The sequence below is a fragment of the Mercenaria mercenaria genome, chromosome 13, assembly GCF_021730395.1.
Source record: "Mercenaria mercenaria strain notata chromosome 13, MADL_Memer_1, whole genome shotgun sequence".
NCBI lineage: Eukaryota > Metazoa > Mollusca > Bivalvia > Venerida > Veneridae > Mercenaria > Mercenaria mercenaria.
In genome coordinates this window covers 59565245-59591572 of record NC_069373.1, presented here as the reverse complement: position 1 = coordinate 59591572, position 26328 = coordinate 59565245, and the positions used below count along the sequence as shown (strand labels likewise).

At 36.1% G+C, this 26328-nt stretch overlaps 2 protein-coding genes across 4 annotated transcripts in view; both read left to right on the top strand.

Annotated features, from left to right (window-relative positions):
- Positions 1-17299, top strand: part of LOC123528633 (serine/threonine-protein kinase TBK1-like) — a 49079-nt gene extending 31780 nt beyond the window's left edge. For 2 of the 3 annotated variants that reach the window (XM_045308506.2, XM_045308505.2), the window contains exons 17-18: positions 5165-5239; positions 5888-9743. In XM_045308506.2, the coding sequence (XP_045164441.2) occupies positions 5165-5239; positions 5888-5972 (160 nt within the window). In that variant the 3' untranslated portion in view covers positions 5973-9743. Of the gene's footprint in view, positions 1-5164; positions 5240-5887; positions 9744-14098 lie in introns of those variants that run through there. The other variant, XR_008366819.1, reaches the window with a different exon arrangement.
- A 4385-nt stretch (positions 17300-21684) lies between these two features.
- LOC123529413 (neurogenic locus notch homolog protein 3-like) lies at positions 21685-26015 on the top strand. Its single transcript, XM_053521971.1, has 4 exons — positions 21685-21836; positions 22547-23788; positions 24390-24481; positions 25621-26015. Exons 1-4 carry the CDS (start codon positions 21795-21797, stop codon positions 25757-25759), a joined length of 1515 nt encoding a protein of 504 aa, XP_053377946.1. The 5' UTR covers positions 21685-21794; the 3' UTR covers positions 25760-26015.
- The last annotated feature ends 313 nt before the right edge of the window (positions 26016-26328 follow it).

The window sequence follows — 26328 nt, the reverse complement described above, 5'->3', positions numbered from 1 at the left end:
AGATTTTTCAAATTATATTGATTCGTCAAAAAACATGGCCGCCAGAGAGCGTGGTCACTTTTCCCTATATGTATATAATGGAAACTTTAAAAATCTTCTTGTGTGAAACTGCTGGCCCGATTTTAAAATAACTTTACACAAATGGTCCTTGTGTGACCCACTACCAAGATTGTTCAGATTATTTTGATTTGTCAAAAAACATAGCCACCAGAGGACGAGGTCACTTTTTCCTATACGTATATAGTGGGAACTTTAAAAATCTTTTTGTGTGAAACTGCTGGGATCCTTGTATGACCCTCTACCAAGATTGTTCAAATTATTCCGATTCATCAAAAAACATGGCCGCCAGAGGGCATGGTCACTTTTCTCTATATGTTTATAGTGGAAACCTTAAAAAATTTTGTATGAAACTGCTGGCCTGATTTTAGAAGAATTTTATGCAAATGGTCCTTGTGTGACCCTCTACCAAGATTGTTCAAATTATTTTGATTTGTCAAAAAACATGGCCGCCAGAGGGTGTGGTCACTTTTCCCTATATGTATATAGTGGAAACGTTAAAAAATCTTCTTGTTTGAAACTGCTGGCCCGATTTAAAAATAATTTTTTACACAAATGGTTCTTGTGTGACCCTCTACCAAGTTCAAATTATTCCAATTCGTCAAAAAACATGGCTGCCAGGGGGTGTGGTCACTTTTCCCTTTATGTATAACATACTTGTCCAAATTATTACCCTAAGGTAAAAAAAAATGGCCACGCTTACTATAGGCTTTTATATTAGAAACTTTAAGTCTTCTTTTCTGAATCATTAAAAGCTAGTGCCCTGATATTTGGCATGTGATATCAGATTTGTAATGTCTACAGTAATTGTTCAAATTATTGCCCTAGGTTCAAAAATATGTGTGACATGTAAATAATATAGGCGTACATAGAGGAAACCTAACTCGGTACTTATACAAACACACTTGAAGCCTTGTACACAGGTGAGCGCATTAGGGTAAATCACCCTCTTGTTTTCTTTAACTTGACCCACAAACTTAATTGCTTTTTTTATTGTACTGCACTTAAAAGTTAATTTGGTAAATGATTTGGTTTTATTATACGCTCGAATGGACGTATTATGTTATACCCTCTGTGTCCGTCTGTCCTTCCATTAGCAATTTTGTGTCTGCTCTGTAACTTTTGAAACCCTTGAAGGATTTCAAAGAAACATGACACAAATGTTCACCACACCGAGACGATGTGCATAGCGCATGTTTTGGATGTCGCGCTACAAGGTCAAGGTCACACTTAGGGGTCATAGGTCATATCGGTTTGTTTCGTGTCTGATCTGTAACTCCTGAACAGCTCAAAGGATTTCAAAAAAACTTAGCACAAATGTTCACCACACCAAGACGACTTGCAGAGAGCATGTTTCCGATGACTCGCTTCAAGGTCAAGGTCACACAAGGGGTCAAAGGTCATTATATGACTGCTTTGTGGATATTGCTCTGCATTGCAATGCTCTTGTTTTTATTTAGCAGATCCCTTTTTTGTTCACTTAGAATAATTTTTGGCCCCCAAAGGGAGGCATATTAGTTTTCAACTGTCCGTTCGTTAGTTCGTTAGTTAGTTCGTCACAACGTTAACTTTTTGCATAAAGGCACTTTACTCGCGAACCACTTTACCCAGGACCTTCAAACTTCACGTGCTGATAGAACTTATTGATTACACCACCCCTACTGACTTAGGGGTCACCAGGTCAAAGGTCAAGGTCACAGGGGCCAACGTTAACTTTTTGCATGAAGGCACTTTACTCGCGAACCACTTCACCCAGGACCTTCAAACTTCACATGCTGATAGTACTTATTGAGTACACCACCCCTACTGACTTTGGGATCACCAGGTCAAAGGTCAAGGTCACAGGGGCCAACGTTAACTTTTTGCATGAAGGCACTTTACTCGTGAACCACTGCACCCAGGACCTTCAAACTTCACATGCTGATAGTACTTATTGAGTACACCACCCCGACTGACTTTGGGGTCACCAGGTCAAAGGTCAAGGTCACAGGGGCCAACGTTAACTTTTTGCATGAAGGACTTTACTCGCCAACCACTGCACCCAGGACCTTCAAACTTCACGTGCTGATAGTACTTATTGAGTACACCACTCCTACTGACTTTGGGGTCACCAGGTCAAAGGTCAAGGTCACAGGGGCCAACGTTAACTTTTTGCATGAAGGCACTTTACTCGCAAACCACTTCACCCAGGACCTTCAAACTTTACATGCTGATAGTATTTTATGAGTACACCACCCCTACTGACTTTGGGGTCACCAGGTCAAAGGTCAAGGTCACAGGGGCCAACGTTAACTTTTTTGCATGAAGGCACTTTACATGCGAACCACTGCACCCAGGACCTTCAAACTTCACATGCTGATAGTACTTATTGAGTACACCACCCCTACTGACTTTGGGGTCACCAGGTCAAAGGTCAAGGTGCTGCGGGGGCGTTTGTCACCATTAGTGACAGCTCTTGTTTTTTAAATATTTTGAATTACTTCCCTTTTATGTTACTATAAATAGCTTATTTTGAAACTTTTTTATTATTGGCCGTAGGGACAAAGCGAGAACACTTTTCTGTGGTACAACGTGGATGGTACCTCCAATTTTTAGGTGTATTTTGTTATACCTGTACCTGGTAAGGATTTTTAGCTCGACTATTTGAAGAATAAGTAGAGCTATCCTACTCGCCATGGCGTCGGTGTCGGCGTCACACCTTGGTTAAGTTTTTCGTATCAGTCCACATTTTGACAAAGTCTTTTGAGGTAAAGCTTTGAAACTTTCAACACTTGTTTACCATCACCATGGCCAGTTATAGGCAAGAGCACATAACTCCATCTAGGATTTTGGCTGAATTATGGCCCCTTTTGACTTAGAAATCATGGTTAAGTTTTTTGTACCAGTTCATATTTTGACAAAGTCTTCTAAGATAAAGCTTTGAAACTTTCAACACTTGTTAACCATCACCATGGCCAGTTATAGGCAAGAGCACATAACTCCATCAAGGATTTTGGCTGAATTATGGCCCCTTTCGACTTAGAAATCTGGGTTAATATTTCGTACCAGTTCATATTTTGACAAAGTCTTTTGAGATAAAGCTTTGAAACTTTCAACACCTGTTGACCATCACCATGGCCAGTTTTAGTCAAGAGTACATAACTCCATCAAGGATCTTGGCTGAATTATGGCCCCTTTTGACTTATAAATCTTGGTTAAGTTTTCCGTACCAGTTCATATTTTTTGTAAAGTGTTTGACATATGGCTTTGAAACTTTTATCACTTGTTTAGTATAATAGTCTCTATCTGTAGGAAAGGGTACATAACTCTGTCATCTATTTTGACTGAATTATGGCCCTTTTTGGACTTTGAAATTGGTTCTGTTTTCATACAAGTCCACGTTTTGTCAAAATTATTTGACATATGGCTTTTAAACTTTGAACACTTGTTTATCATTATGATTTCCATCTGTAGGCAAGAGTACATAACTATTTTGACTGAATTATGGCCCTTTTTGGACTTTAAAATTGGTTCATACATTGCCATTTAGTGCAAGACTTATCAAAATCAAAGAAATGCAGGAACATTGTTTGTCTAACCTATATATTTCTTTTGTCTGAATATCTGTGGAAATATTTTGACCCCATTCTTCAATCAATTCTTCGAACAGTCGAGCGCGCTGTCATCAGAGAGCTCTTGTTTTGTGGACTTAGAATTTCTTTTGGAATTTCTTCCCTTTGTTGTTCCTGTCCTTTGGGCTTCAACAGTCAAGTTCTTTAAATTTTGCTCCCATCCTCTGATGTAACCCTTCAGGCATATATTGCCTCGCTTGGCGGAGCTCTGGTTTTTGTTGTTTTAAGAAAAACTGAAACATGATCTGACAAGAGTAATTTTAAGATTTCCTGGAGATATAAATGAGACTTCTATCCTTAAAAAAATCAAGAAATTTTACTCGCACAAATTTCAGACTGTAGCAAACCTAAATTTATTTGTCATTAGATCATCATTAAAGTTTTAGAATATTTACAAAGTCAAGGGTTGGTGTAACAATTGATGAATGCAGACATGCAATAGGCTTTAAAAAATGCACTTTGTTTGCTAGAAATACTTACGCTGTTATGTTTGGGTTGTTTTGAGTGCATGAATGGTTAGTTTTGGTCAGACTTGCAACATTTTCATTTTTTAACACCATTTATGTAGGAATCTAATTTTATTATGAATCAGGCAAGAAATAAGGATTTGAAAGCAGTGGACTGTTTGACAAATATGTTAGACATAAAAGACAGCAAGATAAAAAAAATCTTGGAAAAATAATTGAACGAAGATATTTTAAAACTGTTGTTGTTGCTGTTTTGTTTTCCAAGAGAGAAAAAAATGTTGGCTCTAAATACATGAAGATAGAACATATTTAAACAAAATTAGCTATTCAGATGCCAAAAAAAAAGAGTTGAAAACAGCACATAAAAAAGTTCAGTTGTCTTTATTCATCAGAAATCAAACATTAACCTTTACCCAGCTAAATTGCTGAAATGGACTGTTCCATCATTCAGTTTGGGCAGTACCACTTACTGTTCAAAGGGGTGTTCATTGAAAATTTACTGACTTAATAGCAAACGGTGCAGACCATGATCATTTGCACTGGTCACAAAGACAAAATCACTTGCCACCAGCAGGCTAAAGGTTAAAATAAACAAATTGTAAACATGCAGGAAAATTTACTAAATTAAAATATTAGTTTAAGGTTGAGTTGAAAGATAATAACAGGTGGCAATGAAAAATCAGCTGACAAATATAAAAATTCAAGATGTTGTTGATGAAATAAAAAGACATAGATGTAAATCAATGCAGAAATTTTGAGTTCTTTAAAATGAATTTCTATGACAGTTCTGTAGATGCTATCAGTTTTATTACCTAAAATAAGTAGCAAAGTTAATTGTTTACAAAATTTACGCATATGGTGATGTCTGACAATTTGATGTCCCTAATTATGCACATTTGAAATCAGTTTATTATAGAAGTAAAAGAATACTTTAATAAAGTAAACTGAAATATCTGTTGGCCAGAGAATTTGACCAGGTGGACAACCCTATATTCATTATATACATGTATGAAACCTCTGTGTTTTTAGATTGGATGCAGTGAAGTCAGAACAGGAGGAGATGAAGAGAATGGTTAGTGAAAATGATGAACTTCATACAAAGAGGTAAGATGATTGTTTCATAGAGTCAGGATAGAAAGTTGTGTGAAGATGGTAGAATTATTACAAGCTAGATTTGTTGATAAGGGTAAATTAATAGCAAGGTTATGGTCAATGGAAGTAGAGCCTCTGATTTTGGTTAATCGAAGAAGTCTCTTGTTATAACCAAGGGAAGCAGAGTCACATACTTTAGCAGCAGTTTTATTTTGGTGCCATTTGTTGCGCCAAAATAAATAACAGCGAAATAGTCAGTTGCTGAATTTGATTGCCCTAATAATAGTATAGGCCTGAAGGCTTTTAAACATAAGGGTAGCAATTAAACCAATGATTTCAATAAATGTTTTATTCACTGAAACATCACAAAATTACAATTCTAACATAGCGACACATCAGTCACTTATATTGTCAAATACTTACTGAAACATGTTTCGAGTAACAATAGTAAGTTGGATCTACGTGAGCTAGTTACTTCATTAATGACGGAAAAGCGTTGTTATTCTATTGGACTATAAATACAATGGTTTTACTTCTTTCTGGTGTTAGTTATGAAGTTTATGTTTTTATATAAGGAAATTGAAAGTTAAGCAATACTTTTTTCTCCAACTTTAGTCAAATGGGTAGCTTTAAGAAATTGTTACATTTCATACATTGCAGTATGCAGATGATGACCCTGGAAGATTTCTCCGATTATCCAACTCTTACAAGTACCGAGTCTGGACAGTCTACAGACTCTAAATAGCCACTGTGATTATGACTTGGTATGCAGGAAACAATGTCACCAGTGTAACAGAATGTTAAATGTGAATGTTAGAGAATGGCAGCAGTGTAGCATAATATTGGATGAGAATGTAACAAAAATTTCAACAGTGTAACAAAATGTTAGTAATGAATGTTAAAGAATGTCAACAGTGTAACATAATAGTTTAGAATGCAGCTGTAATGTCATATGTGAAAATGTCATTTGTGATAGCAACAAAAATGTCAGTAGTGTCACAAAATGTCACTTGTGACCATTGCAAAATTTAAACAATGATATATTCTGAACTTTTGGTACAGTATAAACTTCAACGTAGAAGTAACAAAATGTCGGCAGTGTAACAGACCGTATATTTGTGATTGCTACAGAAAACATGTCAACTCTAACAAAATGGCTGTAATAAGTTTTGCAGTGTCAACATAGTGAAATGTTGAATATGTGTGAACTATTTGTACAGCTGTGTTGGCTGCAGTAAAAGTGCAGAAATATATATAGTGTGCCATAAAAGAAGAATGTAATGCAGTTTAAATACATGTTGACTGTGGTGTGTGAACATCTGAAGAATGATTTTTTAAATTGTTCCAATTGGTTCTTTTACAAGCATTTACTATGGTATTCTACATGTGTTTTATAACTACCAGTATACAATAGGCTAAGTTTGTTGAGAATAAAAGATGCAAGTTGAAGTTGTGTTTTAAGGTACTTCTGCACATTTGTATAAAATAGTTCTACAATGTAGAATTTTATTCAACCCAGAAATTTTAGGCATCATTATCTACTTAGCGAATTCTGCCAATAAAAATGTGCTTCAGTTTTGCTGGACAGATTGAAAAGAAAAGTGAACTTCAGCAGCTTTCATAACAGAAAACTGGGGGGAAAGCAGAATTTTGCATACAGAAAAAAATCCTAAATTTAGTGCAGATTTAAAGGCAGTTGTGCATGAATGGATCAAAACAGTATTTACTACAAAGAATATTTTTCAGTATTTCAGGATGTTTTAGAAAAAAATGGCCAGTAGGGAGTTAAATTTTCAAATTTGTTGATATAATTTAGTTTACTTTTATGTCAAATTTTATTTGTTGAAGTTACATACTTCACAGTTTTTTATTCCCTGCCGATGAAATCGGGAGGGGGGTATTGAAATGGCGTTGTCCATCCGTCAGTCCGTCCACAGCCATTTCTCAGTAACTACTTTGGTAGAATTTCATGAAACTTGAAATAAACATGAACCAACATACTGCGATGATGCCCATCAAGTTTTTTTTTTGATTGGTCAATTTCCCTCAGAGTTATTGCCCTTGATTTAATAAAAAATGTCCGTCTGTAGCCATTTCTCAGTAACTAACAGGTAGAATTTCATCAGATTTGAAATAGACATGAACCAAGATACTGTGCTAATGCCCGTCAAGTTTTTTCTTTTGATAGGTCAATTTCCGTCAGAGTTATTGCCCTTGATTTATTGAAAAATGTCCGTCTGCAGCCATTTCTCAGTAACTAGCAGGTAGAATTTCATCAAACTTGAAACAGACATGATTTAAGATACTGCGACGATGCCCTTCAAGTTTTTTTTCGATTGGTCAATTTATCCATATAGTTATTGCCCTTTAATTGTTTAAAAATCCACAGATCTGTACATAACAAACCAACCAATTGGAAGAATTTCATTAAACTTCTTTCATTCTTTTCCATGAACATTTATTATAAACATGTGATGTTGTGTACCTACACCTGGTCACCACCTTACCTTGTTCCACCCCCGCCATTTTTATGCCCCCGAAGGGAGGCATATAGTTTTTGAACCGTCTGTCAGTCTGTCGGTCTGTCAGTCTGTCCGCAATTTTCGTGTCCGGTCCATATCTTTGTCATCGATGGATGGATTTTCAAATAACTTGGCATGAATGTGTACCACAGTAAGACGACGTGTCGCGCGCAAGACCCAGGTCCGTAGCTCAAAGGTCAAGGTCACACTTAGACATTAAAGGAGAGTGCATTGATGGGCGTGTCCGGTCCATATCTTTGTCATCAATGGATGGATTTTCAAATAACTTGGCATGAATGTGTACCACAGTAAGACGACGTGTCGCGCGCAAGACCCAGGTCCGTAGCTCAAAGGTCAAGGTCACACTTAGACATTAAAGGATAGTGCATTGATGGGCGTGTCCGGTCCATATCTTTGTCATCGATGGATGGATTTTCAAATAACTTGGCATGAATGTGTACCACAGTAAGATGACGTGTCGCCTGCAAGACCCAGGTCCGTAGCTCAAAGGTCAAGGTCACACTTAGACGTTAAAGGTCATTTTTCATGATAGTGCATTGATGGGTGTGTCTGGTCCATATCTTTGTCATTCATGCATGGATTTTAAAATAACTACGCATGAATGTGTGGCACAGTAAGACGACGTGTCGCGCGCAAGACCCAGCTCCGTAGGTCAAAGGTCCTAAACTCTAACATCGGCCATAACTACTCATTCAAAGTGCCATCGGGGGCATATGTCATCCTATGGAGACAGCTGTTGTTTTTTTTAGCTCACCTGTCACAAAGTGACAAGGTGAGCTTTTGTGATCGCGGGGTGTCCGTCGTCCGTCCGTGCGTCCGTAAACTTTTGCTTGTGACCACTCTAGAGGTCACATTTTTCATGGGATCTTTATGAAAGTTGGTCAGAATGTTCATCTTGATGATATCTAGGTCAAGTTCGAAACTGGGTCACGTGCCATCAAAAACTAGGTCAGTAGGTCTAAAAATAGAAAAACCTTGTGACCTCTCTAGAGGCCATATATTTCACAAGATCTTCATGAAAATTGGTCAGAATGTTCACCTTGATGATATCTAGGTCAAGTTTGAAACTGGGTCACGTGGGGTCAAAAACTAGGTCAGTAGGTCTAAAAATAGAAAAACCTTGTGACCTCTCTAGAGGCCATATTTTTCATGAGATCTTCATGAATATTGGTCAGAATGTTTATCTTGATGATATCTAGGTCAAGTTCAAAACTGGGTCACGTAGGGTCAAAAACTAGGTCATTAAGTCTAAAAATAGAAAAACCTTGTGACCTCTCTAGAGGCCATATATCTCAATGCATCTTCATGAAAATTGGTCAGAATGTTCATCTTGATGATATCTAGGTCAAGTTCGAAACTGGGTCACGTGGGATTAAAAACTAGGTCAGTAGATCTAAAAATAGAAAAACCTTGTGACCTCTCTAGAGGCCATATTTTTCATGAGATCTTCATGAATATTGGTCAGAATGTTCACCTTGATGATATCTAGGTCAAGATCGAAACTGGGTCATGTGGGGTCAAAAACTAGGTCAGTAGATCTAAAAATAGAAAAACGTTGTGACCTCTCTAGTGGCCATATTTCTCAATGGATCTTCATGAAAATTGGTCAGAATGTTCACCTTGATGATATCTAGGTCGAGTTCGAAACTGGGTCATGTTGGGTCAAAAACTAGGTCAGTAGGTCTAAAAATAGGAAAACCTTGTGACCTCTCTAGAGGCGATTTTTTTCAATGGATCTTCATGAAAATTGGTCAGAATGTTCACCTTGATGATATCTAGGTCAAGTTTGAAAGTGGGTCACGTGCCTTCAAAAACTAGGTCAGTAGGTCAAATAATAGAAAAACCTTGTGACCTCTCTAGAGGCTATATTTTTCATGGGATCTGTATGAAAGTTGGTCTGAATGTTCATCTTGATGATATCTAGGTCAAGTTCGAAAGTGGTCACGTGCCTTCAAAAACTAGGTCAGTAGGTCCAGGCTTTCAAGTAGTCCTACTTTTTCCTACTTTTTCCTACTTTTCCTACTATTTAGATCCCTTCCTACATTTTTCCTACTTTTTCTCAGAAAACTCCTACTTCTCCTACTTTTTTGATATTTTCAAAATAAAAAAAAATTAAAACATGTTCAATGAAATTTTAAATTAAGTAGTTAACATGATTATGCTTTAGTCTATTTGTAGAATGAATTGTGTTATATGATTTATGGTGTGATAGCTACTCATCAGGCTCTGATTGGACTACTGGACATGCTGCCATTGACCTCTTAGGGAATCTTCAGTGCCGGATCCAGCAAATATTGTCTTCTAAAGGTAAAGAGATACACATTTGAACACAAGTAGGCTAACAGATATGATTGCTGTGCACTGTAACTCTTTCCCAATGATGTGCAAACTGAGGGAATTGGGTGAACAGAAATGATACACTGTACTTTGACTTAGACCCAATTTTCTAAAGACATCTTTTAAAACAAAAAATATTGTGATCTGAATTTCACTATTTCAAAGTGCATTATAATGTTTCTGTTCACTCTAAGCATAGGTTAAGGTAGAACATAACTGTAGTGACCAACTATAATTCTATCTGGCTAAGCCGGATAAGAATTTGTTGTAGCAGTGCTGGGATGCCTTAACCTGATCAGTTTGCTACTGGTACTTCTCTCAAATGTAATTTATATTTTGATGTATAATTACATGAAAATATTTCTAAGCCACTGAAAATGTTTTAAGAAAACATTTGAGCTTTGAAGTATCAGCTGCAAACATTAATGCTTGTAGTAGCTGAGCTAACTTGATATATTTTGCAGGTGTCAACTAACAGTCTAGATGTACCAAAGATAAACTAACATCCTTTAACATAGATACTAACTATGCCAGGTGGAAAGACTCATTTTAATGCTTCTTGGCTTAATAAGATTGATAAAAATGGACACAAACTTAATCAGTGGTGTAGAAAGGATTCGTCATCTAACTTGAATGGCTTCTGCTTTATTTGTGATAAATCAATTTCATGTTCCAATACTGGTGTTGGGCAACTTATGAACCATGCTGATGGACAAAAGCACAAAGATAATATGAAATTAAGAAATTCATGCTCCCAGAAGAAGTTCTTTGTTGAAAAACAGAGCATGTTGTTGCAAGTACTTCTCAAGGAGGAGGTGATACCGAGAAAAAATCTTCAATCATTCAGCTCCAGTCATTATCCCATAAGGAGCAAGTTTGTAAAGCAGAGACACTGTGGGCGTTTAAAGTAGCAGCTAGTGGTTACACATACAGTTCTTGTGATGGGACACCAGAGTTATTCCAAAGCATGTTCCCAGGTAGCTCTGTGGCAAAGGACTTTACAATGAGTAAATCAAAAGTATCATATATGATATCAGATGGGCTTGGTCCTTATTTTAGACAGACTATAGCAAATAAAATAGCAACTGATAAGATACCATATACAATTCAGTTTGATGAAACTGGTACAGTCCAAAATATGAAACAATGTGATATATTAATCAGGTTTTGGAATGAAGAGAAAGGTGAAATAAGCACTATGTTTTTAAAGAGTGAACTGTTTGGTCATGCCAAAGGTGTTGATGTAGGACAGGCTTTAATTGATACTTTGAATGAAACACCTTATCAGATACCTTTAGATTTATTAGTATCACTTGGGAGTGATGGTCCCAATGTTAATAAGACTGTTTGGAACCATGTCAATACACATAAAGCTTCTCTCGGTCTACCTGAACTTACTGAATTTGTTCCATGTTCTATACATGCTGTTCACAATGGATTCAGAAAAGGTCTTAATGTCTATGGTGAGGATGCAGAGGAATTAGCCATCGACCTCTTTCAGTGGTTTAAATCACACACCTGTCAGAGAGAAGATTATGCTGCAGTGCTGGAAGACCTTAATCTTGATGAAAACAAGTTTGTAAGACACGTTCAGTGTAGGTGGCTGACATTGATACCCGCTCTTGGAAGACTACTCAAGCATTGGGAGGGTTCTAGTAGATATTTCTTGAAAGTGCTACCACAGATTAGTAAAGATCAAGGAACTGACAAGTATCTGAAGAAGAATTCTAGGTACCTCAGGATTTGTGAAAAGCTGAAGTCCAAAGAAATTCTAGCACAGATTCAGTTTCTTATTAGTGTGGGGCCAGTCTTTGAAAGATTTTTGATCATGTTCCAAAAGCAAGAGCCTCTAATTCACATGTTGTATTCAGAAGCCTGTGACCTTATTAGGACATTGATGCTTAGATTTGTCAAACATGACATTGTTGCAGATGCCATCGGGTCTAAACTGGTTAAATTAGATGTGAAAGATCTGAACAACTGTCTTGATTTGAAAGAGATGGAAGTTGGTAGTGACACTGAGAAGACGTTATCTAAGCTTGACTCAGGAAAGCAGAAAAGTCTGCAATATGACATGAGGAAATTTTATCAAGAAGTAACAAGTTACTTGGCTAAAAAGCTTCCGGTTGATGTTGCTTTGGTAAAAATATTCAGTGTTTACATCCAGAAGTAAGAGAGCAGGAAAGTGCCTTTAAACACTTGAAAAGGCTATCAGAGACTCTGCCAGGTATTTCAAAAGAAGAAGTTCCTTTAATCAGGGATGAATGGAAGTTGTATAGAGCAGATGATATTCCAGATAGCAAGATATATAATGACCAGGATGAGATTGATAGAATAGATCATTATTGGGGCTATGTCTTGAGCAGGAAAACACCATCAGGTCGTCTAAAGTATAAAAATCTGAGAAAGTTAGTGATAAGCTGTTTGTGCATAAGTCATGGGAATGCAGATGTCGAAAGAAGTCTGTCTATCAATAAGAAACTGTTAACTAATGAAAGAACACTATTGTCTGAAGAATCCCTGAATGGCCTCAGGTTGACTAGGGATGCTGTTGGTATGTACAAGGGTAAGGTCACAGACATTCCAATGACCAAAGATCTACAGTCTTCTGTTGCCAAGTCCTATCAGAAGTATAAGGATAGAATTGAGACAGAAAAAGCTGAATTTAGATTGACTGAAAGTAAAAAACAAGCATTGAAAGAACAAAGAGAAAAAGAACAGCAGTCACTGAAGCTGAATGAAGAAAGAAAACGAAAATTAGGGGAAAAAAGAAAAAGAAGTAAAGAAGAGTGAACAGCAGTTAAAGGATGATCTGTCAAAAGCAAAGCATGTCTTTGCAGAAGCAAATAATAGACTTTCTGAAGCAATAAAGAAGAAAGACTTCCAGGAATTAGACATAGCACAAGGATTGTTACAGGTTGCCAAATCAAACCTTGATAAGGTTGGTGATGCTTTGGAATGTTGCAGAGAAAAAAGGCAAGACATTGATTGCAAGCGGCAAAAGATGCTTGACAATTTTATGTACAAACAGAAAACATCATTGGACTCAAGTAAATCAAACAAGAAAGGAAATTGACTATACAGAGAGAGGATAAGCCACAAAACCAGCTCTTGGTTATATAGCTTTAATATGGTGTGACACAATCATGTATAGGAATATTATATGTATTGCAAACTGATGTTAACAATATATTAATACAGTGCACAACATTCATATCTGCTAAGTCCATCATTTAGGGTTATTTTTAAAATGGGGCATGGCTTGCTAGATGTAGAAAATACATGTTTGGTTGTTTTAGTATTAGATTAGTACTTGTATGTCAATGTTTTCAGCTAACATTTTAAAATCTACTTGACCTTGCATTTTAGAAAATGTTATTGCTAATGCATGATACTTTACTTTGCTGTATCATTTAGATGCTTTGTGGCTTATAGTGCCTTTAATAATACCATTGCCTGTAATTATATAAAGAGCTACACATAATCACTTTGTACTGTCTAGATTAACTAGACTGTTCTAGGGAAGATGAGCAGAAAACACTTGGCTTATTTTTGGACAAAATCTATATGTTTCAAAGAACTTTTCAGGCATAGTATTAAGGCCCAGTTGTGAAACATAATGCTTAAAGTTTTCAATATATCTCCCTAGAACAGTAGCTTTTATATAACATTGTGATTTATGATATGTAAAAATGTTCAGTTTGAATAATAAAATGAAAAAAAAATTTTAGGTTGATGGCAGCACTTCCATTGACTTCAGAACCTGATGAGAATGAAAACAGCTTCATACACCAAAGAATGAGTTCATTTCAAGTGTTTACATGATGGCACATGTGAGTAATTAGAAGATCAAATGGTAAGTTGACCGTTACAAGATCCTACTTTTAATGATCTGATTCCTACTTTCCTCCTACTTTTCTCCTACTTTTTTATGTTAGAGGCTCCTACTTTTCTCCTATTTTTTCTTCAAAAGTCACTGGAAAGCCTGTAGGTCAAATAATAGAAAAACCTTGTGACCTCTCTAAAGGCCATATTTTATATGGGATCTGTATGAAAGTTGGTCTGATATCTTCACCTTGATGATATCTAGGTCAAGTTCGAAACTGGGTCACGTGCCGTCAAAAACTAGGTCAGTAGGTCTAAAAATAGAAAAACCTTGTGACCTCTCTAGAGGCCATATATTTCACAAGATCTTCATGAAAATTGGTCAGAATGTTCATCTTGATGATATCTAGCTCAAGTTCGAAACAGGGTCATGTGCGGTCAAAAACTAGGGCAGTTGGTCTAAAAATAGAAAAACCTTGTGACATCTCTAGAGGCCATATTTGTGAATGGATCTTCATGAAAATTGGTCAGAATGTTCATCTTGATGATATCTAGGTCAAGTTCGAAACTGGGTCACGTGCCTTCAAAAAGTAGGTCAGTAGGTCAAATAATGAAAAAACGTTGTGACCTCTCTAGAGGCCATATTTTTCGTGGGATCTGTATGAAAGTTGGTCTGAATGTTTATCAACTGGGTCATGTGGGAAGAGGTGAGCGATTCAGGACCATCATGGTCCTCTTGTTTAATTTTTCATTTTCTATCAATATTTATAATCAACATGTAAACTGTTGTATCCTCACCCCACCCCACCCAGCCCCACTCAAACTAACCATTCATTTTCTTTTAATTTGATTTTGACTAATGAAATTATTTGCTTCTTGGTAACATTCTTAACTTTTTGCTGGATATATTTTTTTGCCGTTCCTCAACTCTGACCCTTTCGGCGGGGGATTCCAATTCATCGAATTTGCTTGTTTTTCCATTATCAGAGATCCATAGAAAATAAGATTCTTCATAATAGTGGATAGAGTTGATTACCAACTTAGACTTAGGCAGCCATATGGTGACTTTCCAGCTGTGAAGCTGTTAATAATATTCGTGCTTTGTCAGAAGAAAATGTATACCTAACATCTATGTAGTAAAGATCCCACTTAATTTGCGCTAATTAGTGTTAATTGGCATTCATCTAGTTTCTGATATTATCAACGCCTGGGTAAATCAGAAGGAGTTTCCATGTAACTACTGGTTATCGATTTTCAATAAAAAGCCTAATTAACATGTGATCATATTTGCACTTGTTTAAAGCGAAATATCGGCAGTTTTTGTAGATCACTAGGTCTGCACAGTCACTAATATAATATCTTACAATTTGATAGCTATGACGCACATTTAAGTTAATTCTGACATATTTAAAAACTGTTCCACAACTTGCTGGAAAAGCTGTAGGAGGTACAAAGTGGTATTTATCTTTGGCCCAGAAATGTTCGGAAACCTTCGAAAGTTTATGATTCCGGTTTGTCTTTTCCGTGAGAATTCCGTTTCTATTTTAGCCATGGAGTATTGCTTTCAACTGTTATTGTTCTTTATCATACACCCGTATATTTCGGTTTCCCCAGGCTGTCAATTTGCAGGTAGTAAAAAAAGTAAGAAATTGTCAGACTGGATTCCCAGGCTAGGATCCCAGGTGCTCTTCCAGACATTATTACAGGTATGGCTGGGCACCTGGGTAGAAGTTTGGACCTTCTGTATGTTAGCAGCATTGTTTAAACTCTTGATGAAATTGAAATCTGACTTTGCATAGTAATTTTAGCCTCAGAGTTCAGCTATATATTTGTAGTTTTTCTGGAGTTTATAATTTTATGAAGATTTTATACTTTGTGTAGTCAAGAATTTTATAATTATCAAAAATAAATCATGAGATAACAAATTTATTGATGCTGAATCCTACAATCATGTTTTCTTGTAATCAGAATTTATTTTACAGTTTTATGTTGTGTCGTTACATAACTTAAAATTTCATTTTAAATCAAGATGAAATAAATACTGATTTGGTTGATTAAGAGTTAAATGTTATATTTTATATTCATATAAAACATAAATATTTTGTACACATAGAGAGTAATGTGTAGTGTCTGTCCTACCCTTTATAATGATTTTTGCACTGTTAACTTAAAACAGCATGACTTACCTTAAGTTTGTGTCAGTATGTCTGTCTGTCTGGCTGGCTGGCTATCTTCAGGGTCGAAAGATACCAATCAAGGTAACAAAATATGAATTTCTAACCCTACCATTCACTCTTAAGAAATTGATGACCATGTCTTGAACTTTGACCAAATTTAAATGATAATAAACAGTTTGAATTTTGGTACACTTCACCTTGTTTATCATACTTTTATTTGTACTTTTAAGATCTTTTCCCAAAATAGTTTTTGGTGTATTAAATTATTATGTCTCCCACCACACAGTTGTGTGGGAGACATATTGATTTGCTCCAGTCTGTGTGTCTGTCTGTCTGTGTGTCTGTCTGTCACAAAGCTTGTCCGCACTCTAAGTCGAACATTTCTCATCTGATCTTCACCAAACTTCAACAAAATGTGTCTGCCAATAAGTGCTCGGCCAAGTACAATAACTAGCCAAATTGGCCTAGGCACTTTGGAATTATGGCCCTTGATTTACCAAAAACACTCGGATTTCTTTTGCAGTTTTACCCCTAAACCGGTGCCTATACTACTAGAAGTATAGGTGTCCTTTTGGTGTCAGGAAAGTGCATGCACATGTGGATTAAGTAAACAGTAAATAAAGACTGACTTACTATTTAGATGATTAGGCAGTTGTGGGAGCCATGCGCTTTTCTCAAAAGCATCTCTAGTTTTTTTTTGTTTTCTAAGAAGCTTCAACTTTGTAAATTTTAATGTTTTGTTCTTTGAAATTTCTGCTCAAATAATTTTTACTTAGTGCTTGTAATTAAATGTTTTATTATCTAGTATGTGAATGATACGTTATTATTTTGAACATGCTGTATTTTTAGATATTTCCAGAAATTGATACTGATTAGGTCAGTGTTTACAGTCTGGATACTGATACATTTCAGAATAAAAGACTAGAGATAAAACAATGTAATTTATGTTAAGCTGTTTTGAAGACAAGCAATTTAGCATGTATCAATTATTTTATACAATGAGTGATATGGAAAATCGGTATTACATTTTAAAGGTGGTCTCATTTAAGCAACATATTTTTTGACATTTTTCACTTGTTGTATATTCTGTTAGAGATTTGTTTAAGGGACAAAAAGGTCCATGATTATTGTTAGAATGTATTTAATAAAAGTGTTTAATTACCACCTTTTGATATGAAAATATTCAAATAGATGAGTGTTTCTTTTGACTCCAATACAATTTCCAGTTTTACATCTCCATTTAATAGATATAGGGATATTTCAACAATCTGGACCGAAATACAAAATTTAAAGCTGTGTGTAGTAACATCAGAATTATAGCCCTTGAGTTAGTCAGACTTCAAGCTGATTCTGATTTTCAAGTGATTTTGCCTTTGCAACCAGTGCAGACCAAAATTAACCTGCACATCCGTGCCGGCTGATCATGGTCTGCACTGTTCGGTATTCAGTCAGTAAATTTTCAATGAACACCCCTTCGAATAATAAATGGTATTGCTTAAATTGAATGATGGACTGGTCCATTTTAGAAATTTAGCAGGGTAAAGGTTAAAATGTACTCTCTCATTCAACAATCAATGTTTATATTTCTTGAGCAATCTATATCAAACTGACAATTAATGCATATGTCATTAGGTGGTTGGACTGTTCAAATAATAGACAATATTGCACCAGAGTTAAGGCCCTTGACTTAGGAAAAGTTTTATAATTGATACAGTGACTTCAGATATCTTGTGCCCCATGTGGTTCTGGGACGATCTGTGTATGAGAAGAATTGGAACCACAGTCTTACCCTTGCATGATCATAAGAGGCGACTAATAGGGTCTTAACACTTGGTTTTGCTGTAACTGTGATTCCAGCAGGTATGCAAATTTTGATTCCATACCTCATGTTTTTATTTCGATGTAAATAAGATGTGAAACCAAAATTTGTAGTCCTGTTTGGCGCCATATAACCTATACTGTGTTGGTGCGCCGTAAAACCCAAATAAAAAAAATAAAAAAATCAGGTATCTTGTATTTGCCAGCATTTCGATTTTGGTCACATTAGAGGCCTCATTTCTTTGGAAATCTTAATAAAACTTGCACAGAATTTATTTGTCCATAAGATCTTGAACAGTTGTTTGATAATGCCCAAGAATGCTCTAATAAACTTATTTTAGATGTATGGCCTTGAATTTGTCAAACATTGTCATATTTACACAAAAGAGGCCACATTGCTTTGGCAGTCTTTAAAAAAAACTTACGAAGAATGTACATGAAAAACTGATCAGAATGTTTGTTTCTATGTCAGGTTTGAAACAGGGTTATCTTTTGTTCAAAAGGTTATAAGCCAAATTGTAGAAAATCCTAGTTTACACTCTAGAGGCCGTATTTGCTACATAACCTTCATGAAACGTGGTTAGTATATTTGTCCTCTTGTTCAAGTTAAAAATGAAGTCAATTTTTAAATGTCAGAAACTAGGTCACATCATAGAAAAACCTTGCTAACTCAACAGAGGCCATATTATTTTTCTACATGAAACATGATTAGAATGATTTGCCTAATCTAGTAAAGTTTGAAAGTGGGTCATTATCCCCCTGCTGAAGGCGGAGGGATATAGTTTTGGCACTGTCCGTCCTTCTGCCCGTCCAGAGCCATATCTAGGAAGTGGTTTGGAATATTTAAAAAAAACTTCATATACATGTTCACCACTATAGGGAAATGCTGCCCGCCAAGTTTCAGTCAGATTGCTCAAGTAACACCAGAGTTAAGGCCCTTAGTAGTTTCTAGTGTAAACTATATAGGGTAGTATAAATATGGCAATTTCTGCTTCATAACTTGTGACATATTTGACCTAGAACTATGAAACTTAAACTGAATTTAGATCACCATAATGTGGTTATGCATACACAATTTCATCAGGATCTCTTTAGTAACTTTAGAGTTATTGCCCTTTAATTGTTTAAAAATCCACATATTTATACATAACAAACTAACCAATTGGTAGAATTTCATTAGGGAAGTTGGCAGTTACTTGCAGAGAACAGGTTTGTACTGGTACAGAATCCAGGAACACTGGTTAGGTTAACTGCTCGCCGTTACATGACTGAAATACTGTTGAAAAACGGCGTTAAACCCAAAAAACAACAACAGAATTTCATTAAACTTCTTGAACATTTATTACCAACATGTGAAGTTGTGTACCTACACCCAGTCAACCCCACCACCCTGGTAACACCCCATTCCCCCCACCCCCTCCCTACATTTTTTTTAAACCTTAAACCTTCCATGAATATTTATCAACATGCAAAGTTGTACCCTCCCCCACCTCGCTCCTCCATCCAGTCACCCCCACCACCACGATCATGCATCCCCTCCCCAACAATTTTTTTTTCAATTTTTATTTTCCATCAATATTTATTATCAACATAACCCTCACCTGGTCAGCCTCCCCTATAGTCTGCAACCTATAAAATTAAGTACACTCTAACCTTTTAAAATTTAATAGTCTGCAACCTTATAAAATTTGGTAGTCTACAACCTAAAAAATTTAGTAATCTCTAACCTTATAAAATTTGGTAGTCTGCAACCTAAAAAATTTAGTACTCTCTAACCTTATAAAATTTAGTAGTGTGCAACCTTTAAAATTTAGTACCCTGCAACCTTAAAAAATTTAGCAGTCTGAAACCTTTAAAATTTAGTACCCTGCAATCTTAAAAGATTTAGTAACCTCACACCCTAAAAAATTTAGTAGTCTGCAACCTTTAAAATTTAGTACCCTGCAACCTTATAAAATTTACTAGTCTGCAACCTATAAAATTTAGTACTCTGCAACCTTATAAAATTTAGTGGTTTACAACCTTATAAAATTTAGTGCCCTCCAACCTTATAAATTTAGTAGTCTGCAACCGTATAAAAAGTTCAGTTTCCATTTGTTGTGTAGAAAATATTTGTTTGTCTAGTAGAAAACAAGGCATTGCCACATTCCAAAAAAGCAGCCTTCCCCCAGCTTAACCTAGGACAATGCACACCACCAACACTCACACTAAGCAAACAGACTATAGATATAGTACCGGTATAACTCAAATAATAATCTTACCTAGCATGACACAAGTTAAAAGGAAGAATGTATGACACAAGTTAAAAGGAAGAATGAAGTAACTGTATATAATGTCAATTTTCAGGTTAAATACTGAAGACTTTTCGAAGAAAAAGAAGAGCTATTGCACTTGCCCCAGGGTCGGTGTCGGCATCGCCGTTGGTTAAAGTTTTTGATAAAGTCAAATATCTCTGTTACTATCAAAGCTTGAAATTTAAAATAGTTATCAAAGTCTGCACCAGAAGAAACAATCCCCATAACTCTGATTTGAATTTTGACAGAGTTATGCCCCTTTTTAACTTAAGAGTGTTCTCCGTGACTATTTGATAAACGACATTGTGTCTGAAATCATTAGTCCTCCACCTCTGATTCATGTGGGGAAGTTGGCAGTTACTTGCGGAGAACAGGTTTGTACTGGTACAGAATCCAGGAACACTGGTTAGGTAAACTGCCCGCCGTTACATAACTGAAATACTGTTGAAAAACGGCGTTAAACCCAAAACAAACAAACAAACAAATTTAGCTCACCTAAGCACGAAGTGCTCATGGTGATGTATTGTAATCACGCTGTGTCCGTCATCCGTGCGTCAAGTCATCCGATCTCAGCATTTGTGTTTAAACAACAACTCCAAAACCACTGAATGGATTTTGATGAAACTTGGCCATGATGTTCCTTGGGTGATCCTCTACCAAAGTTGTTCAAACGGTTCCGCTTGGTTGCACATAGGGGCTGCCAGAGCTAAAAATAGAAAAAAACTTCAAACGACATCTCCCCTAAACCAATGGTTCGATTTTGAAATAATTTCACACAAATGGTCCTTATGCTACCCTCTACCAAGATTGTTCAAATTATACCGATTCGTCAAAAAATATGGCCGCCAGAGGGCCTGGTCACTTTTCCCTATATGTATATAGAGGAAACTTTAAAAATCTTCTTGTATGAAACCGCTTGTCCGATTTTAGAATAATTTTACACAAATGGTCCTTGTGTGACCCTCTACCAAGATTGTTCAAATTATAACAATTTGATCGGGGATTAAAAATTTATCGATGACTATCTGCAAGTGTGGCTACATGGATATTGAATAAAAAGTTTCAGAAAATCTTAAAACAACATACTTAGATTATGATCAGTTCAAGACTAAGGACTTGGTCTGAAATGTTATAAATAAGCACCCAGCATGATTTTTTTTATTGTTTTTCATAATTTAAAATTTAAGGTACGATCCCTACACACTAGGACAAAATGAACAAATAAAGGAACACAGTGGGGCACATACCGCCTTGGAACGGTCAAACATGAATCAGGTAACCATGTTGAGAGCAGATTGTAGATAAAGTCGCGGACTAATACAAGTGCATGTAATGATATATTTATCCATATAAAACATGTGTCTGATATCAAATATGATTAAACATATGAATTATCTGATTAAACAACTGTTTATGAAAGGTAGTAATATCTCCATTTGATATACATATATACTGCTTGCATCAATCACAACAAAATTGCATCTCTAATGTAAACACTATTATCTGTGACACTTTCCCTGTTCTATCTACATTTGGTTTACAAAATCTAAATGGATGTGACCTGCAAAGGAAAATGGATAGTTACACAATTCTCATTCTTTTTTTGAACTTCGGGGTAAGTTTCTTTCTCTTTGAATAGTTTCATAATTAGAACAAACAAAATTGACATTTTTCACTACCCATGAGTCAAAAGACATTGGTCTCCTGACCACATTAAACTCTAATTCATGTAGTAGTTGTAATAAATTAAGTAAAACTGAACAAAGAACATTGCATCACAAGAACTGTTCATATAAGAAAGTGTACTTGAATACTTGACAGCTTCTAAGTTGAACAAGGGCCATAACTTGGAAAGACATAATTATGTAACTTTAATTATTTTATTACAATAGATATTATTATGTCAATCATAACATTTCAATCCAAAATGCATAGGTCTGACAACTGGGAAGCATTGTGTGAATTTTCAATCGAATACATATAGTTGTTACAGTGATACAGCTTGATAGGAAGTTGTAACTTGAAATCAATTTTCTAAGACAAAAAGGGCCATAATTAGAAATAAATTCAACCAAGAGTTATCAAACTTGGTTATGACAGTACATTTGATGACTAGAAAGCCTTGTGTAGTTCCAGTCCAATATATGGTTACGAGATAGGTACTTGCACACAAAAGTCTAACGAAGATGTGACATCGGCAATGATGCAAACACCTTTGTGAGTAGAAAAGCTCTCATAATTCCACAGATGAAAAGGAAAAACAAAAACAGGGAAATGAAAAAAAATATCACTTCTAACTTCTTTTATTTTATTTTTGATAAGCAGATGTCAAGTGGAAGCAGTGTCACATGTGACAGTAGTATTTGTGGCCCTAACAGTGGTTGTTCTCCCTCTTCAAAACCACCTGGGTATACGTGTTCATGTTACCCAGGATTCTTGCCTCCAAACTGCACAGATCGTAATGAATGTTTAAAGTCAAGTCACCATGGTCACCTGTGTAACAATGGCACATGCATCAATACCCCGGGATCGTTTCATTGCGCTTGTTACATGGGATTCACAGGAAGTCGATGTAATCATCAAGCTGACCCGTGCTTGTCTGATCCCTGTCAGAACGGGGGCACCTGTCATTCAACATCAGACGGAAACTACACGTGCCGATGCTATGCTGGATTTGATTCAAATAATTGCAAAGATATGGATGAGTGTTCCATGGTTTCTGGACTGTGTCACAATGGTACCTGTGTTAATACCTTAGGATCATTTAAGTGCAATTGCAATGCTGGATACCAAGGAGAGCGCTGCACGCAGGATGTGAATGAGTGTGACAAAAATGCATGTAACAGTAATAGTGCGTGTGTTAACACCATAGGCTCTTATAAATGTATGTGTTATCCAGGATTTGTAGGTCCAGATTGCAGAGATAGGGACGAATGTTCCATGTCAGCAAATCTATGCAACCATGGCAACTGCATAAACACACCAGGTTCATTCCGGTGCTCTTGCCTAAGTGGCTTTGATGGTACAAGATGTACACAAGATATCAACGAATGCTTGAACTCACCATGTGTGAATGGCTTGTGTGTGAATACAGCAGGGTCTTTTAAATGTAACTGCAATAAAGGGTACCAAGGGAAACTTTGTACACAGCAGATTAAGTCAACCTTATCTACAACTTCATCGACTCTTCGACAAACAGTACACAAATCTCCAATTTCACTTTCTTCACGCTTTTCAACATCTACAGCTCCAATGCCCACAACAAGCAAATCTACTACACCACTAGCTCGAACTTCAACAGAAACTTCTACAATAACAAGTACATCTACTAAACAATCTCAAACCTCTGCTGCTTCTACAACTTCTGTGAAACGCTCAACCCATTCAACAAAAATATCAACATCTTCTGTACGTACATCTTCAACTGTAACACCTACTTTATCATTACCATTGTCTAAATTCACTCACTCTCAAGCAATACAAACGCTGACTTCTACAGCATCTACCAAGAACTATGTGCCTGCAACAAACAGATTGAATGCTGCTCATAAAAACAGTGAAAGTGTTGTAAGTAGCTTTAATACTTGTAATTGACAATGTACCAATTCAACACAAAGGAAACCTACTTTAATTATTTGATGTATTTTGTGCATTCCATGTTTGAGATTATATAATTTAACAAAAATGATGAAAGGTATAATTTCAGTACAGTCTAACTTGCCTTACTGGTCACCTGTATTAAACAGCCACTTGCCTTAAGCAGTCTGTCAGCTAACTTCTCAAATGGGCATTTTGATCTAAATTCAACTTGTCTTAAATTCAACTGGTATGTAAATGTGACAGTCACCTGTCTTAAGCAGCTCTTTTCTGACTGCTTAATACAGGTGACTGTCACATTTACTGCCTAATACAGGTGACTGTCACATTTACATACCAATTTTGATTTTTTTTCTCAATCACAGAAATGATAATTTAAAATTAATTAATTAAAGCAATCGGTAATTATGTGCACAGTATGAGAAAATTGTGTAAAAGCTTGGTCTTTCAAACTGACGAAATAATTGTCATATACCCTGGTATTTAATTTTTTCTGTTATCTAACTGAAGTAAATATAGAAATGTAGATATTTTGAAGCGCAATTCAATCCTTGCCTGATTTTTTTTTCAGCCATGGACACAGAATCACTGGTACATATTTGTGATTGTCGGTGTAGTACTGGTGGCAGGCGTTATACTCAGTCTGCTTGTATGGAGGAGAAGGTAATTATATCACATACTGTTTGCATGTCAAATTTAATTATAAATAACCAGGAAAAAACCAAATAATTTAATATTAAACAAGAGCTGTGGATGCATAAGACATTAAACGCTGGACTATAGAAAACAGAATATTACCCTAAATGTTTAAATAGCTATAAAGTTTCAAGCTAGTATAATCTGCATTAGTTTTAGAGATAGTTACTTGCATGCAAAACTAACCAGAAGTTTTAAATTTCAAAAGGGGACTTAATTTTGCAAAATACATGTCAGAGTTGTGGGACTTGATGCTATGAACTAGTTTTACAGACCATGAGAAACTCAATTGCGAAGGCACATAATTCAATATCTACATTTGTTTCGGAGATAGTAACTTTAACCATGTCCATAGTAACTTGCAAAGAAAACTTTAACCATGTCCAACAGGGAGCATAATTTTCCCAAATACATGTCAGAGTTATGGGACTTCATCCTGTGAGGTTGATTTTTGACCTAGAAAAGGAAAACAAGTTTCAAAGCTATATGTCTTTAAATGATAGCTATACAAACTTGCATGCAAAACTTTTAACCAAGGTGTGATGACAATTCTGACGCCAGGTTAAGTACAACAGCTTGGACTATTCTTCGAATATAGGCTCGACATCTACATTTGTATTTTCTGTGCTAATCATAACATTTATTAATTATATTTAATGAGCATATGATGACTGAAAGAAAAGACCTCAGGTGCCACTTGACTTCCTACTTTCTGCAAGCCATCTAACTGTATGGCTCCTTTTTATCAAAACCTGAATAAAAAAAAAGGGTAATGTGACAGCAAACTTAAGCATTCCACCATGTAGTCAAGGTCCAGGGCAACTTCTGTAAAGCAGGATCTTTCATGGCCACTTAAGGTTGTTGACTGAATCACTTGCCCCTTGCTGCTGTGTAGCATTCTTCTTGTGAGGAAGCCTTCCAACTGGCTTACAGAAGGTCAGTTTTACCAAGGTGCTCTCCAATGCCTGAAATAATTGCCCAAAGGGGAACCTTTATTCAATCAAAGTTGAGTTGGTGTGAAGATAACCCAACATGACCTCCTCCACATCCACCCCTTCTTCCACAATATTAAATTTGAATATCATTATACCTGTACTTCATTTCAGGCAAAAGAAAGCTATTGTATACCGACATTTCAGCAGTTCTCTCAGTGTACCAAGTACCCCAACCAAAGAGACAATCCAGCAAGAGAATCCCCTATATATGGCATTTCATGGACAAGATTCTGGAACTTCAGATCTTTAGATAAAACTTCATGTCAGAACTTATAATCTCTATTATATTAATTGTGCTTATTTCCATTGTTTTTGTTGTTAAATGTAACTGTTTATAAAAACTGTCATTAAACTGTATATGTATCAAAAAATGTTGGTTTACTAGTGAAAAACATTGTTGATAATGACAATATATTGGTCAAGATATCTTAACTTTATTTCAAATTAGCAGTCGTACAGTGTCAGGATTCTGTATTTCACTAATATAGGCATATAGATGGTTATTATTCAGATTTTGTTCAAGAAATGACTTTGTTCAAAACTTTAACATTAAGGTAGTTTTAGAAATTTTTATGCCCCCGAAGTTTTTGAACCGTCTGTCTGTCTGTTGGTCTGTCAGTCTGTCGGTCCGTCCGCAATTTTCGTGTCCGGTCCATATCTTTGTCATCGATGGATGGATTTTCAAATAACTTGGCATGAATGTGTACCACAGTAAGACGACGTGCAGTGCGCAAGACTCAGGTCCGTAGCTCAAAGGTCAAGGTCACACTTAGACGTTAAAGGATTGTGCATTGATGGGCGTGTCCGGTCCATATCTTT

What these genes read in the sequence shown, in the direction of transcription:
- LOC123529413 (XM_053521971.1), top strand. Translation starts at nt 21,795, where the DNA reads ATGGATAGTTACACAATTCTCATTCTTTTTTTGAACTTCGGG. An exon ending in TTCTTTTTTTGAACTTCGGG is followed by an intron (nt 21,837 to 22,546) that starts GTAAGTTTCTTT and finishes TTTGATAAGCAG; the next exon opens with ATGTCAAGTGGAAGCAGTGT. An exon ending in CTGCTTGTATGGAGGAGAAG is followed by an intron (nt 24,482 to 25,620) that starts GTAATTATATCA and finishes ACTTCATTTCAG; the next exon opens with GCAAAAGAAAGCTATTGTAT.